We start from the raw sequence: 18,717 nt of genomic DNA on the forward strand, positions 1-18,717 counted from the left end.
TTCATTCACCTGTACTATAAAAAAACAATTAGTCATAAGTTGGCACATGCAAAATCTTCAGAATACGTTTATTGCAAGAAAAATGAAAGAATTTTGCATCATATCACGTGTAAACAAAAGCGTCAAAAAACAAATATAACTTACTTCAGAAAGAAGACCTCATTGAGCAAAACCAATGTGATTTTTGGATTCAGCACATCAAAAATATCCTAAGTCAGCTAAGAAAAAAATAAAATAAAAAATAAACAAATAAACAAATAGATAAATAAATAAATGAATAAATAAATAAATAAATGAATAAATAAGTTTGGTGTTGACCAGTGTTATGGTTTGTAGAAATGTCTTTCCTAATCTGATTTTATTTGTATTTATCTATATTTATTTATGTATTGCGGCTCCGGCAGCACAGTGTTTTTATTCAATTTAGAAAGAAACTGGCTCTTCTAGTAATAAGGTCTACCGACCATTGGATTATGTCTTTCATCACGTCTTTTTGGGGATTTTTGGAAACAGCGTTACCTAATTTTCAAAACCATAAAATTAATCTCCCGTAACAAGCGCATTAATTTTGTCGTTGTTACGGAGATTAGATTAGGTTATATTACATTAGGTTAGATTAGATGAGGTTAGATTAGATTAGATTATATAAGATTAGGTTAGATCAGATTATATTAGAAAAGGTTGATTATCGCCGGTAGCCTAACCCCACTAAACGACGACAAAAAAAACGAATATCTTAAGTCATATCCTACTGATTTTATTAAGTTCAAAACCAAATGTGACTATACTAGTTAATTATTGCTCGAAAGATTAAAATTATTTACTAATCTAAGATATTTTGATGGACAGTTTATACACACCACTGTCTTGATTGTCTGACTTGTCTACATAATCATATTCGTCTTTTATGAGTTCTCACACGCATAAACAGAATTGTGAGTTAAGGGCTTTCATTTCTCAGCTATATTACGAGAAATAAATAAACGAATCAATTGAGCGTCGATGCCGCTCTCATTACATGGGCTTGAAGAAGCAATGTAACAATATTAAATCGTAAGTTTCTCTTTGGAAGCCGATCTTTTCCGTGTGCTTGTGTGTGACGGTAGAGGGGTGAGAGGGTGGATGAGTAATAAGTAAAGTAGCCACGTATGGATATCAGTGCAACAAGTGTTTAAAACGTCATAGCATATTTGCTGAACGTGGTGACCGATACTTTGATGGAAACCTCATTTCCTCTGGGAGGCCACTGTTCTGTCGCCCTCGTTCTCGGCAACATGAAACTTCTGACTGTGGTCTTCCACCTTCTGGTCTTCCTCTCCGTGTGGACAATCGTAAGTACCGAAATGACGACTTTGAAATTTACCCTTTCTGCGTTAGGTTAGGTGGCAGTTCAGTATTTCTCGTCATGTTAGTTATTTTGCGTGAAATTGTTCCCAGTTCTGATATCTTAAATAATTTTTACAATCTTGGAAACCTACTTGTGAAAATAGATATGTATGTTCAGAGTGATTTTCCTAGGTTGCGTGTATGGGTGGCTTTGTGTTCATTTGTGTGTCTGTACCTGTATATGTATATGTGTGGGGGGACCTGTGTGTGTGTGTGTGTGTGTGTGTGTGTGTGTGTGTGTGTGTGTGTGTGTGTGTGTGTGTGTGTGTGTGTGTGTGTGTGTGTATTTACCTAGTTGTATCTTACGTCATATCTAATTTGCTCTTAAATTCTTGTATGGTTTTTGCACACACTATTATTTCGTTTAGTATATTCCATACATCCACCACTCTGTGGGGAAAGCTATTCTTTTTCCAGGTCTCTTCTATAACTGTCATTTTTTAGTTTCTTTCTATGTCTTCTTGTGTTTCTCTTATCCCAGTTTAATAAGTTATCTCTGTCAAGGACTTCCACACCTCTCATAATTCTGTAGATGGTCAACAAGTCATCTCTTTTTCTTCTTTGTTCCAAAGTCGGTAGTTCTATTTTTGACACTCTTTCTTCGTATGACATTTTTATTTTTAATAATGTTGGGGCTATCTTAGTTGCTCTCTGGATTCTCTCAATTTTCTTTATATTCTTTTGGTACTGGGTGACCATAGTGTCGTTGCGTACTCCAATTTAGGCCTTATCAGTGTGACTAGTAGTTTCTTTGCCATTTCTTCACCTATGTAAGTAAAAACCACTTTTATTGATCTTAGCAAGTTATAGGTTTCGCCGACAATTTTGTTTATATGTTTGTCAGGGGACATATCTTTTGCGATGATCACCCCCAGGTCTTTTTCAGTTTTCAGATCCCACTTTCCTTATTTCCTTTTCACAAGTTTTATATTGTCCTGATATCCTTTTCTTACTTTTTCCAAATTCCATTATGCTACATTTCTTAATGTTGAAGTCCACTTCCCACTTCTGACTTCATTCCTAGACCCTGTTCAGATCTCTCTGTAGTGAGTCACAGTCCATTTCATTACTCACTTTCTTTAACAATTTTGTATCATCTGCAAAGAAGCTAATGTAACATTCCACACCATCGTCCATGTCATTCACATAGATAGCAAACATTATTGGAGCCAATACTGATCTTTGTGGAACTCCACTAATTACCTCTTCCCAAGTAAAACTCTTATCTCTGAATACTACTCTCATTTTTCTTCCATGCAAAAAGTCCTCCATCCATTTCAATAGTTTACATTGTATCCCTCCTATGGTTTCCAATTTTCTTAATTTTTTTTTTTTTTTTTTTTTTTTGTAAGGGACTTTATCAAAAACTTTTTGTAGATCTAGGAACGCACAATCAGCCCATCCGTCCCTTTCTTGTACTATGTCTAGTAGTCTTGAGTAAAAACAGATCAGATTTGTGGTACATGATCTTCCCTGTCTAAATCCGAATTGCCTAGGATTTAGGATATTGTTCTCCTCCAGATGTTTTAACCATCTACTTTTTATAACCTTTTCACAAATTTTAGATATCGTGCTTGTAAAGGTCTTCCTTATTTTCTCTTTTATAAATTGATACGATATCAGCATTTTTCCAGTCTCCTTATATTTTTCCTTCTTTGAGTGAGCAACTTATTATGCTATATATATTGTCTGTTAGTTCTTCTTTACATTCTTTTAATGTCCAATTTGCTATTCCATCCGGGCCGTAGGATTTCCTGACATCAAGTTTTATTATTTGATCCATTATTTTTTTTCTGTGTTACTATTATTTCCCTCATGGAGGGAGTCACTTCTCTCCCTTCATCCCAATGCTGCATTTTTTCTCTAGCGAAAACCAACTTGAAGTGTTTACTCATGACTTTAGCCATTTCTGTATATTCTGTGTATTCCATATTCCCTTGGCGTGGTTTCACTATTTCCTGTTTATTTTTTAGTTTACCATTTACACATCTATAGAATTTTTTTGGCTGATCCTTCCATTTTTCCATTATGTCTTTTTCATAGTTTCTTTTTTCTTCCCTGAGTATTTTTACATATTCGTCCCTTTGATTAATATATATTTGCCACTTTCTAGTTTTTTTCTGGCTTTTCTCTATCTTTTCCAAGCTTTATCTCTTCTGTCTTTCGCTTCGCTGCACCTTCTACTAAACCAGCAGTTGATATACACCTTTTTCTGTTTTTGCTTTGAGACATATTTATCCACTCCTTCTTTGTAGATTCTCATAAGAATCATCCATTTTTCTTCCACGTGTATTTCTTCCTTGTAGAATTTTTCCCAGTTCGCCTTAAGAATAGATTCCTTATGATTCTCAAAGTCTGTTTTAATATACATCAGTCTTATTTTTCTGTGTTTCTCATTTCTACAAAGGATTACAAAGGATTACAAAGGCAAAGCATGCCGACAGGAGACCTTTTGATCCATATCTAGGTCGGATGCAAAAAAAAAAAAAAAAAAAAAAAAAAAAAAATCATATTAATAATAAATTAAAACTATAACAATGTAAATAACAATTAAAATACATAAATAAATGCATTGGTATAGTTGAATAACAAACAAACAGGTAAATAGTAAATGATAATAAATTGACATATAACTAATAATAAATGAAAATCAGACAGACAAATTATAACAAAACAAAAACAAATAATATAACATAAATTATAATAATTTCAGCATCTTACTTAGGTATTTATCTAAATGATTCTTAAAGCTTCGAACTGAACTACATTGCACTACCTGTGCAGGAAGTTTATTCCATTCATTAACTACACGGTTGGCAAAGTTGTTTCTACCTACTTCCAAATTGAATCTATTTCCGGACAGTTTGAGACCATTGTTTCTTGTCTGATTCTCATTCAATGTGAAAATTTGGTCACTTTTGATGTTGTCAATTCCCTTTAAAATCTTAAAGACCTGTATCAAGTCACCTCTGAGTCTACGCTTTTTTAGGGAAAACAGATTCATGTGCTTAAGTCGATTTTCGTATGATTTATTTTTGATATTTGGAATCAGTTTTGTGGCTCGCCGTTGTACTTTTTCCAGTCTGTCAATGTCTTTAATGAGATTCGGTGACCATACGGAAACAGCATATTCCAAATGTGGACGAACTAACGATTTATATAGCTTGTTAATGAGTGATGGACTTTTGAAATCAAAAGATCGCGCAATCAATCCCAGAATCTTATTTGCTTTCTCAGAGGCTGAAATACACTGCTTGGATGATTTGAGGTCGTTACTGATAATTACGCCGAGATCTTTTTCACTATCCACTTTTGTTAACGAATTTCCAAATAACTTGTAATCGTACTTGCTGTTATTTTTACCTATGTGCATTACCTTGCATTTACTTGTGTTAAATTTCATTAGCCACTTTTCAGACCATTGCTGTAATTTATCTAAATCTTCTTGAATATCTAATTGGTTTGAGTGATCATTTGCCACTCCGCACAGTTTTGTATCATCAGCAAATTTGGAAACAGTAGATTTTAGTCCATGGTCTATATCATTTATATATACTATGAATAGAAGTGGCCCAAGAACGGAACCCTGAGGAACTCCACTTGCAACACTTTTCCATCCAGAAGTTTTTCCATTTAAAACAACTCTCTGTTTTCGACCTTTCAACCAATTACTAGTCCAACCTAATAGGCTACCACTTATTCCATGCAAAGCTAATTTAGTAAGAAGTCTTTCGTGTGGGACGGTATCAAAAGCTTTTGCAAAGTCTAGATATATTAAATCTATATTGTTTCTTTTGTTTCTCTTTATTTCTCTTTCCTCCTTTAGTTCTGACTCGAGTTGTATGTGGTCACTCGTCGCAGTTGGTATCTTGTACAATTTTGTCTACTATTTCAGGTTTTGACGTAAATAATAAATCCAGTCTCGACGGCTCTTCATTATTTCTAAATCAAATATTTTCTTTTACCCATTGTGTCATGTCGAGTAATACATTTCCACATTGATCCTCTCCAACTTTCACTGTCATCTCTTTCCAATATATTTCTTTGCAATTATGAAAGGAATGGAAGTCCTAGATAGAGATGATTTATTAAAGTGGGACAAGAGAAAAACAAGAGGACATGAAAAGAAACTCAAAAAGAATAGTTATAGAAGAGATCTGAAAAAGAATAGCTTCCCACACAGAGTGGTGGATATCTGGAATAAATTAGATAAATCAACAGTGTGTGCAAATGCTATTCAAGAATTTAAGAACAAGCTTGATGCTGAAAGACACAAAGACGGGTACGAGCATAGCTCCATTCCCGTGTAATATAACTAGGTAAATATTCACGCACGCACACACACACACACACACACACACACACACACACACACACACACACACACACACACACACACACACACACACACACACACACACACACACACACACACACACACACACACACACACACACACACACACACACACACACACACACACACACACACACACACACACACACACACACACACACACACACACACACATATATATCAATCAGTTAATCAAATCAGCCATCCTGAGTTCACTGCTGAACAAAGGCCTCCTTCATAGCTTCCCATGAATCACACAACCGTGTCATCCTCTGCCACGTCACTCCTGCAATATTCTCGATCTCGTCTCTCCACCCTCTTCCACGCTTCCTATCTCGCGGCGTCCACTCAGTAACACATTTGCTCCATCGCTCATTACTCGTTCTCACTAACTTCCCTGCCCAATTCCACTTCCTCTCTTTTACTGCCTCCACAATATCTTTCACTCTAGGCTGCTCTCTCACCCAACTTGCTCTCTTTCGGTCTCTCAAATGTTATTCCCATCATTGATTTCTCCATTCTCCTCTGTGCAGTCCTTAGCTTTGTTTCAATCGCCCTCGTCAGCTTCCAAGTCCCACACCTGTAGATTATTGATGGTAGAATGCACTGATTGTAAACTTTACGTTTCAAACATAAAGGTAGAGAGCCTCTCAGGATTTTATTATACGTACCAAACACTTTCCAAACAAATGTAATGCATCTTTTTATTTCATTATCATGATCTTTCGTCACCTTCACCATCTGGGCTAAATGATTATACTCAATTTCCTCAAGACTCTCATCATCAATTACAATCCCTTTACTTTGAACTTTCATGTTGAACATTACTTTGGTTTCATTCTTATTCATTTTTAAACCTACTTTGAGACTTTCTTTGTTTAGATCGCTCAGCATATCTTGTAAGTCTTCTGATCTTTCTGAAATAAGAATAATGTCATCCGCAAATCTTAGGTGGTTCAAATATTCGCCGTTGATCTTTAAACCTTTCTTTTTCCAATTCAACCTTCTGAAAATATCTTCCAAACGAGTTGTAAGAAATTTGGGTGAAATTGTATCGCCTTGCCGTACTCCTTTCTTGATCTTGATCTTTTCTGTATCCTTATGTAGTCGAATTATAGCGGTACCTTTCACATAAATCTTTTCTAAAACTTACGATCTGTTCGTTTGTACTCTGTTTGCGTAGAGAGTTTAGTATTGCTATTTATTCTACCGTGTCAAAGGCCTTCTTGTAATCTACAAAAGCTAAACAGAGAGGTATATTGTATTCTATTGTTTTCTCGATTAGTTGGTTCATCGCCTGCAAATGGTTTAGAGTCAAATATCCACTCCTAAGGCCTGCCTGTTCTCTCGGTTGGTTTCCATGTAAAACTTGACTTAGTCTACTTGTAAGGATCTTGGAGAATACTTTATATACATTTGATAGCAAGCTAATCGGTCGATAGTTACTAAGGTCCTTCTGGTCTCCTTTTTTATGAAGCAAAATCACTATAGTATTACACCACGCATCAGGAACGCTTTCTTGACGTTAGCACTAATTTCCCTGCATCTTTCAACAGATCTATTGATATACCATCTTCCCCTGGTGCTTTTCCTCGTTTCATAGTTTTTAGAGCAAATTCTACGTCCTCCATTGTAATCTCCGGTGCACTACTAACGTCTACACTTCAATTTTCTGAGTCTTCGACGAGTAAAGCTCTTAGTAAAATTCTTCTACTCTTCTTACCATTTTGTCCCTACATTTCATTATTTCTCCATTTCTATCATTCAAACATATCATTTGCTGTCTTCTTAAAGCATGTCTGCGCTCGGTCCCTTTAATACTTTTACCTTTCCTATTAGTCTCTTCTATTTCATCCATGCTTCTTTTTCTTTTCTCTGATCTCTGCCTTTTGTTGATAAGCTTGTTTCGTTCTACTCTATTTTGTCTCTCCTGCTTTTAATCTGCATGGTCCTTCTTCTTTTAATTAGGTCATTTGTAGCTTTGGAGTATTTATTTACTCTAATGTTTTTTGTACTTCCTACTTTTTCTGCTGATTCCCTAGTGATATTCACTAAATTCAAATTAATATCTTCCATGGTGTCGTCGTTAGTTCTTAGAGCTTCGAATCTATTTTTAATTTCTAACTGAATTTTCTTATTATTATCCTTAACCTTTGGAAGGGTCATTTTCGTTTTTAAAATTAGTTTATTTCTGATTAAAAGCAGCAACGACTGCAACAGCATTGTAGGAGAGAGGCCAAACGCTGAGTATGGGATCCAATGTATTTAATGTTTCGCCCAGCAGGGCTTCTTCAGAAATAACACAGTGGAGAAACATCAAGCTCGGGCTATATAAGGAGTCAGATGTTTCTCCACTGTGTTATTTCTGAAGAAGCCCTGCTGGGCGAAACGTTAAATACATTGGATCCCATACTCTGCGTTTGGCTTCTCTCCTATAGTTTATTTCTCTCGGCCCTGAAATTGAATTTAGCTGTGCAACCTACCATTCTATGGTCACTACCTATGTTGACTTTATTTATCACCGTAACATTGCTAACACCTTTTCTCTCATCTCCTAATATGTAATCTATTTCGTTCTTTGTTGTTCCATTTGGACTTCTGAAATTGAATTTAGCTGTGTAACCTACCATTCTATGGTCACTACCTATGTTGACTTTATTTATCACCGTTTATCATCGCTAACAGTTTTTTTTTATCATCGCCTAATATGAAATCTATTTCGTTTTTTGTTGTTCCATTTGGACTTCTCCACGTCCATTTACGACCTACACGCTTTTGAAAGAAAGTGTTCATTATCCTCATCTTGTAGTTCTCTGTAAATTGACTAACGTCTCGCCTCTGCCGTTTCTTTCACCTATTCCAAACTTACCAATACACGTCTCATCTCCCATCTTCTTCCATACTTCATCATTAAAGTCGCCTATTACTAACGTGTACTTACTTTTTTCTTGATCCATTACTTGACTTAAATCATCATAGAACGACTCAAATTCATCGTCTGAACTCTGTGAAGTTGGTGCATAAACCTGAACTATTTTAGAGTGTACCTTTTACACAGCCTAATCACAATACAAGCTACCCTGTCCGATAAACTACTGAATTTGCCTACGTTACCAGCAACCTCTCGGTTTATTAAGAATCCTACTCCATTAGATCTTTCTTTGTCCTTACCTCTATAGTAGAACAGGTGGTGACCATCTTGTAATTGTATCAGCTTTTCTTCCGTTCTTCGGACTTCGCTCAGTCCTACGATGTTCTACTTGATGTTGTCTAGTTCCTCCATTAAACTCTCCAGCCTGTGGTCTTATGAGAGACTTCTTACATTGTAGGTATAGATCTTCATTTTCTTCATGTTGTTTAATGTCCAAGACTTGGATCTACTTGGACAGTGCTTGCTCACATTCGGTGGCACACTGCCCGTAAGCACACGAGGCAATGTGGTTGGACCTTTAGGAGACGATGATCCAACAGGAACGCCTGGTTTTCATTTCGTTGTGCTATTCATATTGGCTATGAAGGGGGGTTGGTAGTAATCTCACCTCCGTGCCAACTGGTTTCTGGTGAGATATTTCTCTAGTGTCACCTTATTCATTATATTCGGTGAACCCCTATATCTATAGGGTGCCCAATGGTCCACGCCGTCATTATGACGGTACCCCATATATCTATGAGGAATTTCCCTGTTTGCCATCAGGGACGTGTCAGTTAGCAATGGGTCCTACGACTGTGTTTGAGCTGCTCTCTGTCTGACTTTTCCTACAAAGCCTGTTCGATATGGGTGATCCTGCAGAGACTTCCTCTCTATCGACATAGTTGTTGTCAACTCTCAGATAGGATACACACACACACACACACACACACACACACACACACACACACACACACACACACACACACACACACACACACACACACACACACACACATATATATATATATATATATATATATATATATATATGTACATATATATATATATATATATATATGTACATATATATATATATATATATATATATATTTATATATATATATATATATGTATACATATAACGTAGAAACCACTGTTGGAGTAGAAAAGACTGGAAACGGGGAATCTATATATTTCGATTGCAAACTGCAATCCTCTTCAGTAGATACAATTAAGAGAGAACGTGCTGTTTAAGTAGCACCCTTAACAAAAGAAAGGGGAACATGGGAAGATGTCTCTACCCTCGGCTCACTCCGTATGTGAGGTCAGGAGGCAAATGAGCCTTCAATAGGTTGGTGATGAAGAGTCCGGACATTATGTCCGGGGACCATTGCCCCTTTGAAATATTCATGTTGGGCTGATATTCAATGATCGTAGATTCTACCATTTTTCTCCTGAACTCACATCTGGATTTATAAATAAGCTCAGCTTTGTCCCAATCTAAACAATGTTTAAATTGCTTAACATGTTGGAACACAGCTGAGCTCTCTTGTGCATATTTAATGGAACGTTTATGTTCAATCATCTTGGTATTCAAATCCCTTCCAGTCTGTCCGATGTAAACTAAGTCACAACCTTTACATGGAATCGAACAAGCCCCTTGGCTCTGCTCTTCTTTTAACCTTTGGTGGACATTTACCACCTTTTTATTAATGGTGTTAGGGTAATAATTAATCAAATTTAATTTGTCTTTGGGAAGAAACTTGGTCGAGGGAATGAATGATTCAGAAAAGGGAACGATTAAAGAGCTCTTGCCCAATGAAAAATTAGAGGAAGTGGGGGTGGTGTTGAAAAAATTGGATCTCGCTCGGCTGAGGGCTTTGACCAAGAACCAATTCGGGTAAGCTAAATTACTAAGTTGAGATTTTATAATGTTTATTTCTCCTTTAAGAAACTGGGGGCTGCAAATTCTAAGAGCTCGAAGGAATAATCCTGAAGCGACGCTACTTTTTACTTTGTCTGGGTGACTGCTGAAAAAATGAAGATAACTACCAGAATGGGTTTCTTTTCTATAGACGGTAAAAGCAAGCTTGTCTCCGTCACGAACAATGAGAACATCTAAAAAGGGTAGCTTACCTTGTTCTTCCCATTCAACTTTAAACTTAATGTTGGAGGCTAACGAATTTAAATTAGCAAAGAAGTTATCGAATGAACCCCAATTTTCATCCCAAAGTGAAAATGTCAACTACGTATACGTAGATGACATTTTCACTCTTTGGGATGAAAATTGGGGTTCATTCGATAACTTCTTTGCTAATTTAAATTCGTTAGCCTCCAACATTAAGTGACTGCTGAAAAAAATGAAGATAACTACCAGAATGGGTTTCTTTTCTATAGACGGTAAAAGCAAGCTTGTCTCCGTCACGAACAATGAGAACATCTAAAAAGGGTAGCTTACCTCGTTCTTCCCATTCAACTTTAAACTTAATGTTGGAGGCTAACGAATTTAAATTAGCAAAGAAGTTATCGAATGAACCTCAATTTTCATCCCAAAGAGTGAAAATGTCATCTACGTATATGACATCTTCCCCTTTCTTTTGTTAAGGGTGCTACTTAAACAGCACGTTCTCTCTTAATTGTATCTACTAAAGAGGATTGCAGTTTGCAATCGAAATATATAGATTCCCCGTTTCCAGTCTTTTCTACTCCAACAGTGGTTTCTACGTTATTGACAAATGTGTGATTACATTTTCACCTGTAATATATATATATATATATATATATATATATATATATATATATATATATATATATATATATACAATACATATACATACATACACACACACACACACACACATATATCAACAACCAGTTTCACACGTGTCTTTAAAATGTTAAATGTTGTTGACTTAAAGTTCAGAGCAAGATCTCTAATAGGTATCTATTTTCCAGGTTATCCATGCAAAGGACTTCGAATGTGATGATCACCATAACTGCACGATGAAAAAGGACTGTCGTCAAGGGGGGAAACCATGCGGAACAGACATGGTTTGTTGTCCAGGTAAGAAAATCGTGTATCAAGCTCTATATTTATTTATCTATTTATTTCTAAGTTTCCTTTGAATTTTGAGAAATTCCCATGACGTGGTGTGTGAGGACTTCCAATGAGGCTTCTCGTGTAAGAATATCAGTGTTATTGTTTATGGATGGATTCGCAAGCCATCTATTAAGTGAATAATCCAGTTCGTTTTCCCAGCGACACTGTGTAATATACGTAGCTTAAATTATTTTCTGGCCAAAAACTTGCTCATGGCTGTAACATCCTTCACAAACAATTATTTCTAGTTCTCCTTAGTCCCAGTGATATTTTAATTTTGTGATAATACATCGTGCATATTTGTTATCTTATTTTATTTTATTTTTTTACATACAGGGAAAACATCACTAGGAAAATATAGTTATATTTTTCTCAAGGAAAACACCAGCAATTCTAATTAAATGCAAGTATGCATTAGAGATTATAGATAATATGTATATATATATATATATTATCTATAATATCTAATAGATGTGAGAATATGCATACTTGCATTTAGTTAGTTGGAGCAGAAAAGACTGGAGATAGGGAATATATAATTTCGATTGCAAACTGCAATCCTAATCAGTAGATACAAAGTATAGAAGAGTGAGTGCTACTAAAGTTGCACCCTTGACAAGAAAAGGGGAACATTGGGAGAGGTCCCTACCCTCTGCTCACTCAGTATGTGGGGTCAGGAGGCAAATGTCTTTTGACTAAGCTAGTGATGAAAAGTCCTGAAATTATGTCCGGGGACCACTGCCCCTTCGATATGTTCATGTTGGGTACATATTCAATGATAGTTGATTCAACCATTTTTCTCCTGAACTCACACCTAGACTTATAAATGAGCTCAGCTTTGTCCCAGTCTAAACAATGGTGAAATTGTTTAACATCTTATCCATACTTGATGGACCGCTTGTGTTCAATCATCCTAGTATTCCAATTCCTCCCAGTCTGTCCAATATAGGTCACAGCCTTTACATGGTATCGAATAAACACCTTGACAATGTTCTTCTTTCAATCTTTGGTGGACATTTACCACTTTCTTTTTTTATTAATGTCGTTGGGGCAATGATGAATTAAATCTAATTTGTCCTTGGGGAGAAACTTGGTCGAAGGAATAAATGAATACGAAAAGGGACCGGCTAATGAATTTTTATCCAATGAAAATTTATATGAAATGGGGGTGGTGTTAAAAAAATTGGATCTTGCTCGGCTGAGGGCTTTGACCAAGAACCAATCCGGATAAGTTAAGTTGAGATTTAATCATATTCAATTCTCCATCAAGAAACTGGGGACTGCAAATCCTTAGAGCTCGAAGAAATGAATCTGAGGCGATGCTACTTTTTACTTTGTCTGGGTGACTGCTGAAGAAATGGAGAGAGTCACCAATGTGGTTAAGTGAAACACTGTTTAGATATTCCAAGTTTTTTTTATTTCGTCTACTCAGCCATGACTGGCCACTACAAGAGGTGAACGCCAACTGTCCTCAGGCGTAAGCCTGGGGCCTGGAATAGGGTAAGGGTATGACATACTGACACACTTCTGACACCCTGTTTCCAGGTGGTATTTGTAGGTAGAACACTATAGATAGGCATGTATACGTATAACATAAAGACATAATAAGATAAGGGATCCACCTTACCCGCAGAGGCAAAGATGTTCTTACAAACCTCATTGTGGGAGTTTGTAATGAATTAGCTCCTTTTTTAGGGTAGAAGCCCAAAGGGAAGGGGAAATAGAATGTACTTGGGAAAACAGTGTAGAGTATAGCATTAATGTAGAACAATGTGCCAGTATAGGACAAAATATAGTTTTAGGATATAATGTCGCTAGAGGACGAAATGTCACATTAGGATGTAATGTCATAGGACAAAATGTCACAATGGGATGTAATGACAGTGGAGGACAAAATATCACGATGGGAAGTAATGATAGTGGAGAACAAAATATCACGATAGGATGTAATGATAATGGAGGAGAAAATATCACGGTAGGATATAATGTCAGTGAAGGACAAAATATAATTTCAGGAAGGGATACCAGACAGAATGTCAATGAAGGCCAAAATATCATGATAGGATGTAATGACAGTGGATATCATGTCGCTAGAGGACGAAATGTCATATTAGGATGTAATGTCATAGGACAAAATATCGCAATGGGATGTAATGACAGTGGAGGACAAAAGATCACGATGGGAAGTAATGATAGTGGAGAACAAAATATCACGATAGGATGTAATGATAATGGAGGAGAAAATATCACGGTAGGATATAATGTCAGTGAAGGACAAAATATAATTTTAGGAAGGGATACCGGACAGAATGTCAATGAAGGCCAAAATATCATGATAGGATGTAATGACAGTGGAAGACAAAAGATCACGATGGGATGTAATTATAGTGGAGGAAAAATATCACGGTAGGATATAATGTCACTGGAGGACAAAATATAATTCTAGAAAGGGATGCCGGACATAATGTCACTGAACGACGGGAGGCCGGCGTGAATCACGGTGACGTAGGGGGACAAAATGTACAAAAGAGATCGGATGACCGTGATCGACCAGATGTCCGTGATGGGGGAAATGTTAATTTTGATGGGAGAAATGTTAATGAGGCATTGAATGTCAATGAAGGACCAAATAATAATATAGAGCAAGGTATAAATAAAAAACAAAATGATAATGTAAGACATGATATTGAAACTCAAAATGTGTCAAAAAGAAATAATCACGAGTTTCTTAAGACCATGTACTTTAATGCTCGTAGTATTAGGAACAATTTTCAAGGAATACAGGCGTATGTCAAAAGCGAAAATCTCGATATGATAGGAATAACTGAGACATGGTTAAATGGTACAGAGTTCGAAGCTGAATTTAATATTGCGGGATTTAAACACTTTCATCAGGATAGAAACCACAAGAAAGGTGGGGGTGTTCTATTGTACGTTAAAAACAATGTTCATGCTTGTGTTTTAGAGAAAGTGAAACAGGATGCATATGATAGTTTGTGGGTTGAGTTAACCCAAACAAATGGACAACAAATGAATATAGGTGTAATATATAGGCCAAAGACGTTATCATTAGCAGACGACAAGAACTGTCTAGTTTCTGCAACCGGGATTTATTGATAATGGGTGATTTCAAATTTACTGACATTGATTGGATGACCCTTGAACATGGCCATATAGGTAATCGCTTGATTGATTTTCTTGGTGACAATTACTTAATTCAGCATGTAAAAGAGCCCACAAGATATGGAAACTTACTCGATCTATTGATCACTAGCCGCGAAAGCATAGTAACTGATGTAGAAGTCGGTGAATCTGTTGCAAATAGCCATCACAACTTAGTTAGATTGAAACTCCTAAACAATTTTAGAATAGATACTTGTGTTTCCAAAATACCCGATTTCAGTAAAGCTCAGTTCATAGGACTACGTCAGGAGCTTCAGCTTACAGATTGGGAGGCAAAATTAAACGAAAGACCTGTAGATCAGATGTGGGAAATATTTCAAAATACGCTCACTAAGATGATTCAAACTTACATTCCTTTTAAGGACAGACGTCCCCCAAATCAGGCTCGCCCAAAGTGGCTCGACAAAGAAACTGAAAAAAAATATTGCTAAAAAGAGACAGGCTTATAAGAAATATAAGTGCTCGGGTGCATCTAATGACTATGAAAGTTATGTATCAATACAGAGAGATTTAAAAAAGACAATAAGAAAAAGAAAACGACAATACGAAATGAACATCGCTGATAAATCCAAAGAGAATCCCAAAGAATTCTATAGTTACATTAGAGATAAAAAGCTTGTTAGGAATCACATTGGTCCACTATTATCTGCTGACGGTCAACTTGAACATTCAAATGAAGGAATGTGCAATATCTTAAATAATTATTTTAGCTCGGTATTCGTAAACGAAACACCTCAAAGTGAATTCCAAACTGAAACCTGTGAAAAGTCTAGGGTATACTTACTCACTACGGTAAATATAACAAAAGAAAAAATTAAAAGGTGCATAGACAAACTCAAAGTTAATAAAACACCAGGGCCTGACGGTTGGCATCCAAGAATCTTAAAGGAAATGAAAAATGAGATTGTTGTTCCATTAGAAATTATTTTCAAGAAATCCATCATATCCGGAGATGTCCCAAGAGAATGGAAGCTAGCTAACGTTACTCCCATATTCAAAAAAAGATGACAAAAAAGAAACCAAATAACTATAGGCCTATAAGTTTGACTTCAATCGTAGGAAAAACAATGGAAACTATCATCAGAGATGCTATCAAACATAATCTAGAAAGTAACCGTTTGATAAATGAGAGCCAGCATGGTTTCAGACGGAAACGTTCTTGCGTGACTAACTTACTCGAATTCTACAACACAGTTATCTCGAGTTATGACAAAAGAAACAATATAGATTTAATATATCTAGACTTTGCAAAAGCTTTTGATACCGTTCCACACGAAAGACTACTTACTAAATTATCTTTACACGGAATAAGTGGTAGCCTATTAGGTTGGACTAGTAATTGGTTGAATGTTCGAAAACAAAGAGTTGTTTTAAATGGACAAACTTCTAGATGGAAATTTTTTACAAATGGAGTTCCTCAGGGTTCCGTTCTTGGGCCACTTCTATTCATAGTATATATAAATGATATAGACCATGGACTAAAATGTACTGTTTCCAAATTTGCTGATGATACAAAACTGTGCGGAGTGGCAAATGATCACTCAAACCAATTAGATATTCAAGAAGATTTAGATAAATTACAGCAATGGTCTGAGAAGTGGCTAATGAAATTTAACACAAGTAAATGCAAGGTAATGCACATAGGTAAAAATAACAGTAAGTACGATTACAAGTTATTTGGAAATTCGTTAACAAAAGTGGATAGTGAAAAAGATCTCGGCGTAATTATCAGTAACGACCTCAAATCATCCAAGCAGTGTATTTCAGCCTCTGAGAAAGCAAATAAGATTCTGGGACTGATTGCGCGATCTTTTGATTTCAAAAGTCCATCATTCATTAACAAGCTATATAAATTGTTAGTTCGTCCACATTTGGAATTTACTGTTTCCGTATGGTCACCGAATCTCATTGAAGACATTGACAGATTGGAAAAAGTACAACGGCGAGCCACAAAACTGATTCCAAATATCAAAAATAAATCATACGAAAATCGACTAAAACACATGAATCTGTTTTCCCTAAAAAAGCGTAGACTCAGAGGTGACTTGATACAGGTCTTTAAGATTTTAAAGGGAATTGACATCAAAAGTGACAAAATTTTCACATTGAATGAGAATCAGACAAGAAACAATGGTCTCAAACTGTCCGGAAATAGATTCAATTTGGAAGTAGGTAGAAACAACTTTGCCAACCGTGTAGTTAATGAATGGAATAAACTTCCTTCACAGGTAGTGAAATGTAATTCAGTTCGAAGCTTTAAGAATCATTTAGATAAATACCTAAGTAAGATGCTGTAATGATTATAATTCATCTTATATTATTTCTTTTTGTTTTATCTTTTGTCTGTGATTTTCATTTATTATTAGTTATATGTCAATTTATTATTATTTACTATTTACCTGTTTATTATTTAACTATACCTATACATTTATTTATGTATTTTATTTGTTATTTACATTATTATAGTTTTTATTTATTATTTTATTATTAATATGATTTTTTTTCGCATCCGACCTAGATATGGATCAAAAGGTCTCCTGTCGGTATGCTCGATCTTTGTAATCCTTTGTAAATACTTACATATAAATGATAAACTTGAATGCGAAATGATTAGAGGTAACGTTATACAAAATACACGAGTACTTACGGAGTATAGATATAGCAACAGGGGCAGATTTGAGTGCGTATATGGGGCACTACTAAACTACGTAGGACTACCGACGCACGTAGAGTGATTACGTAATGACTACGCAGAAGACATACATAATACCATTACTATATAGGTAATGATTACTACTTATACTATAAAGAGAAAAATGACTATACTATAACACATATACTAACTATACTATAAGTAAAGAGAAGAATTACTACAGGTATAAGGAAAGGTTAATAAACTGTCTAGTGACATTAGGCACTTGTCTTGGTTCCTTGCTGGACGGTGGCGTTATGGGTTGTTAGGATATGTTAGCATTCTCTGAGTCAGATGCTTTGAGATTGGGAAATGCGAGGTCAGCGGTCAGCAAGATTGCTAAAGGCTGCCTTCATGTATGTTGGGGAATACGTGTTATGGCGTGTGACCTATCGGTATTGTTAGTAATGGTATATGGATACATTGCCTCCCCGACCTCTTGAGGTACGTGCTCGTATCTTGGGTTAAGATCGTGACTGATGGGTTTGGCAAACAATATTGCAAGGAAAAGACATAATGTGTCATGTCGCTAGTGGGAGACATTGACTTGTAGAGATTCATTATTGTCTTGAATGAGTAAAGGGGAGGAGGTTTACGTATATTATCATATCTTTAATACATTCATTAAGCTATGTAAAAATGTACTAATTATTTCACTTTGCACTTAATTCTTTTCTTTCTCTGTTCAATGTGATCTCTGGCGTTCGTCCTCACTCCAGCTTGGCTGAGACCAGTATTCGCGTCTTCTGATTGGTCCGCGGCCGTGCGCCTCATGCCAATTAACACCCGCAGATCGCTGTTTTCTGAATAGTCTGCGGCCGTGCGCCTTATGCTAGATAAAACCGCAGGTCGCTGGCTTGAATGTTAAGATTAGGGAAGAATTCTTTGGTGTATAAGGCCTCTAATATAGGGAGGCGTCTTACATCATTACACGTGTCCAGAATCCCTGTGCCATTTTCTAAGATTTCTCGTGTAGGAGTAACATTATGCATTTATCTCTGGTGGTTTTTCGGTGCTCCAGAAGAAAGGTGGTACGAAAGTCGGCTTTGGAAACTATGACCGAAAACGGTAGAGTCATCTCTACATTTC

General features: G+C 36.1%; 1 protein-coding gene across 1 annotated transcript in view; it reads left to right on the plus strand.

Moving 5' to 3' along the window:
- The first annotated feature begins 1,210 nt into the window (after positions 1–1,210).
- The window catches only part of LOC143022214 (uncharacterized), a 47,034-nt gene continuing 29,527 nt past the window's right edge, over positions 1,211–18,717 (plus strand). Inside the window, exons 1-2 of the mRNA XM_076180324.1 lie at positions 1,211–1,331; positions 11,609–11,717. Of these exons, the coding sequence (XP_076036439.1) occupies positions 1,218–1,331; positions 11,609–11,717 (223 nt within the window). The 5' untranslated portion in view covers positions 1,211–1,217. The remainder of the gene's footprint in view (positions 1,332–11,608; positions 11,718–18,717) is intronic.

This window comes from Oratosquilla oratoria, chromosome 44 (genome assembly GCF_046742065.1).
Source record: "Oratosquilla oratoria isolate Oo_2021 chromosome 44, ASM4674206v1, whole genome shotgun sequence".
NCBI classification, from domain to species: domain Eukaryota; kingdom Metazoa; phylum Arthropoda; class Malacostraca; order Stomatopoda; family Squillidae; genus Oratosquilla; species Oratosquilla oratoria.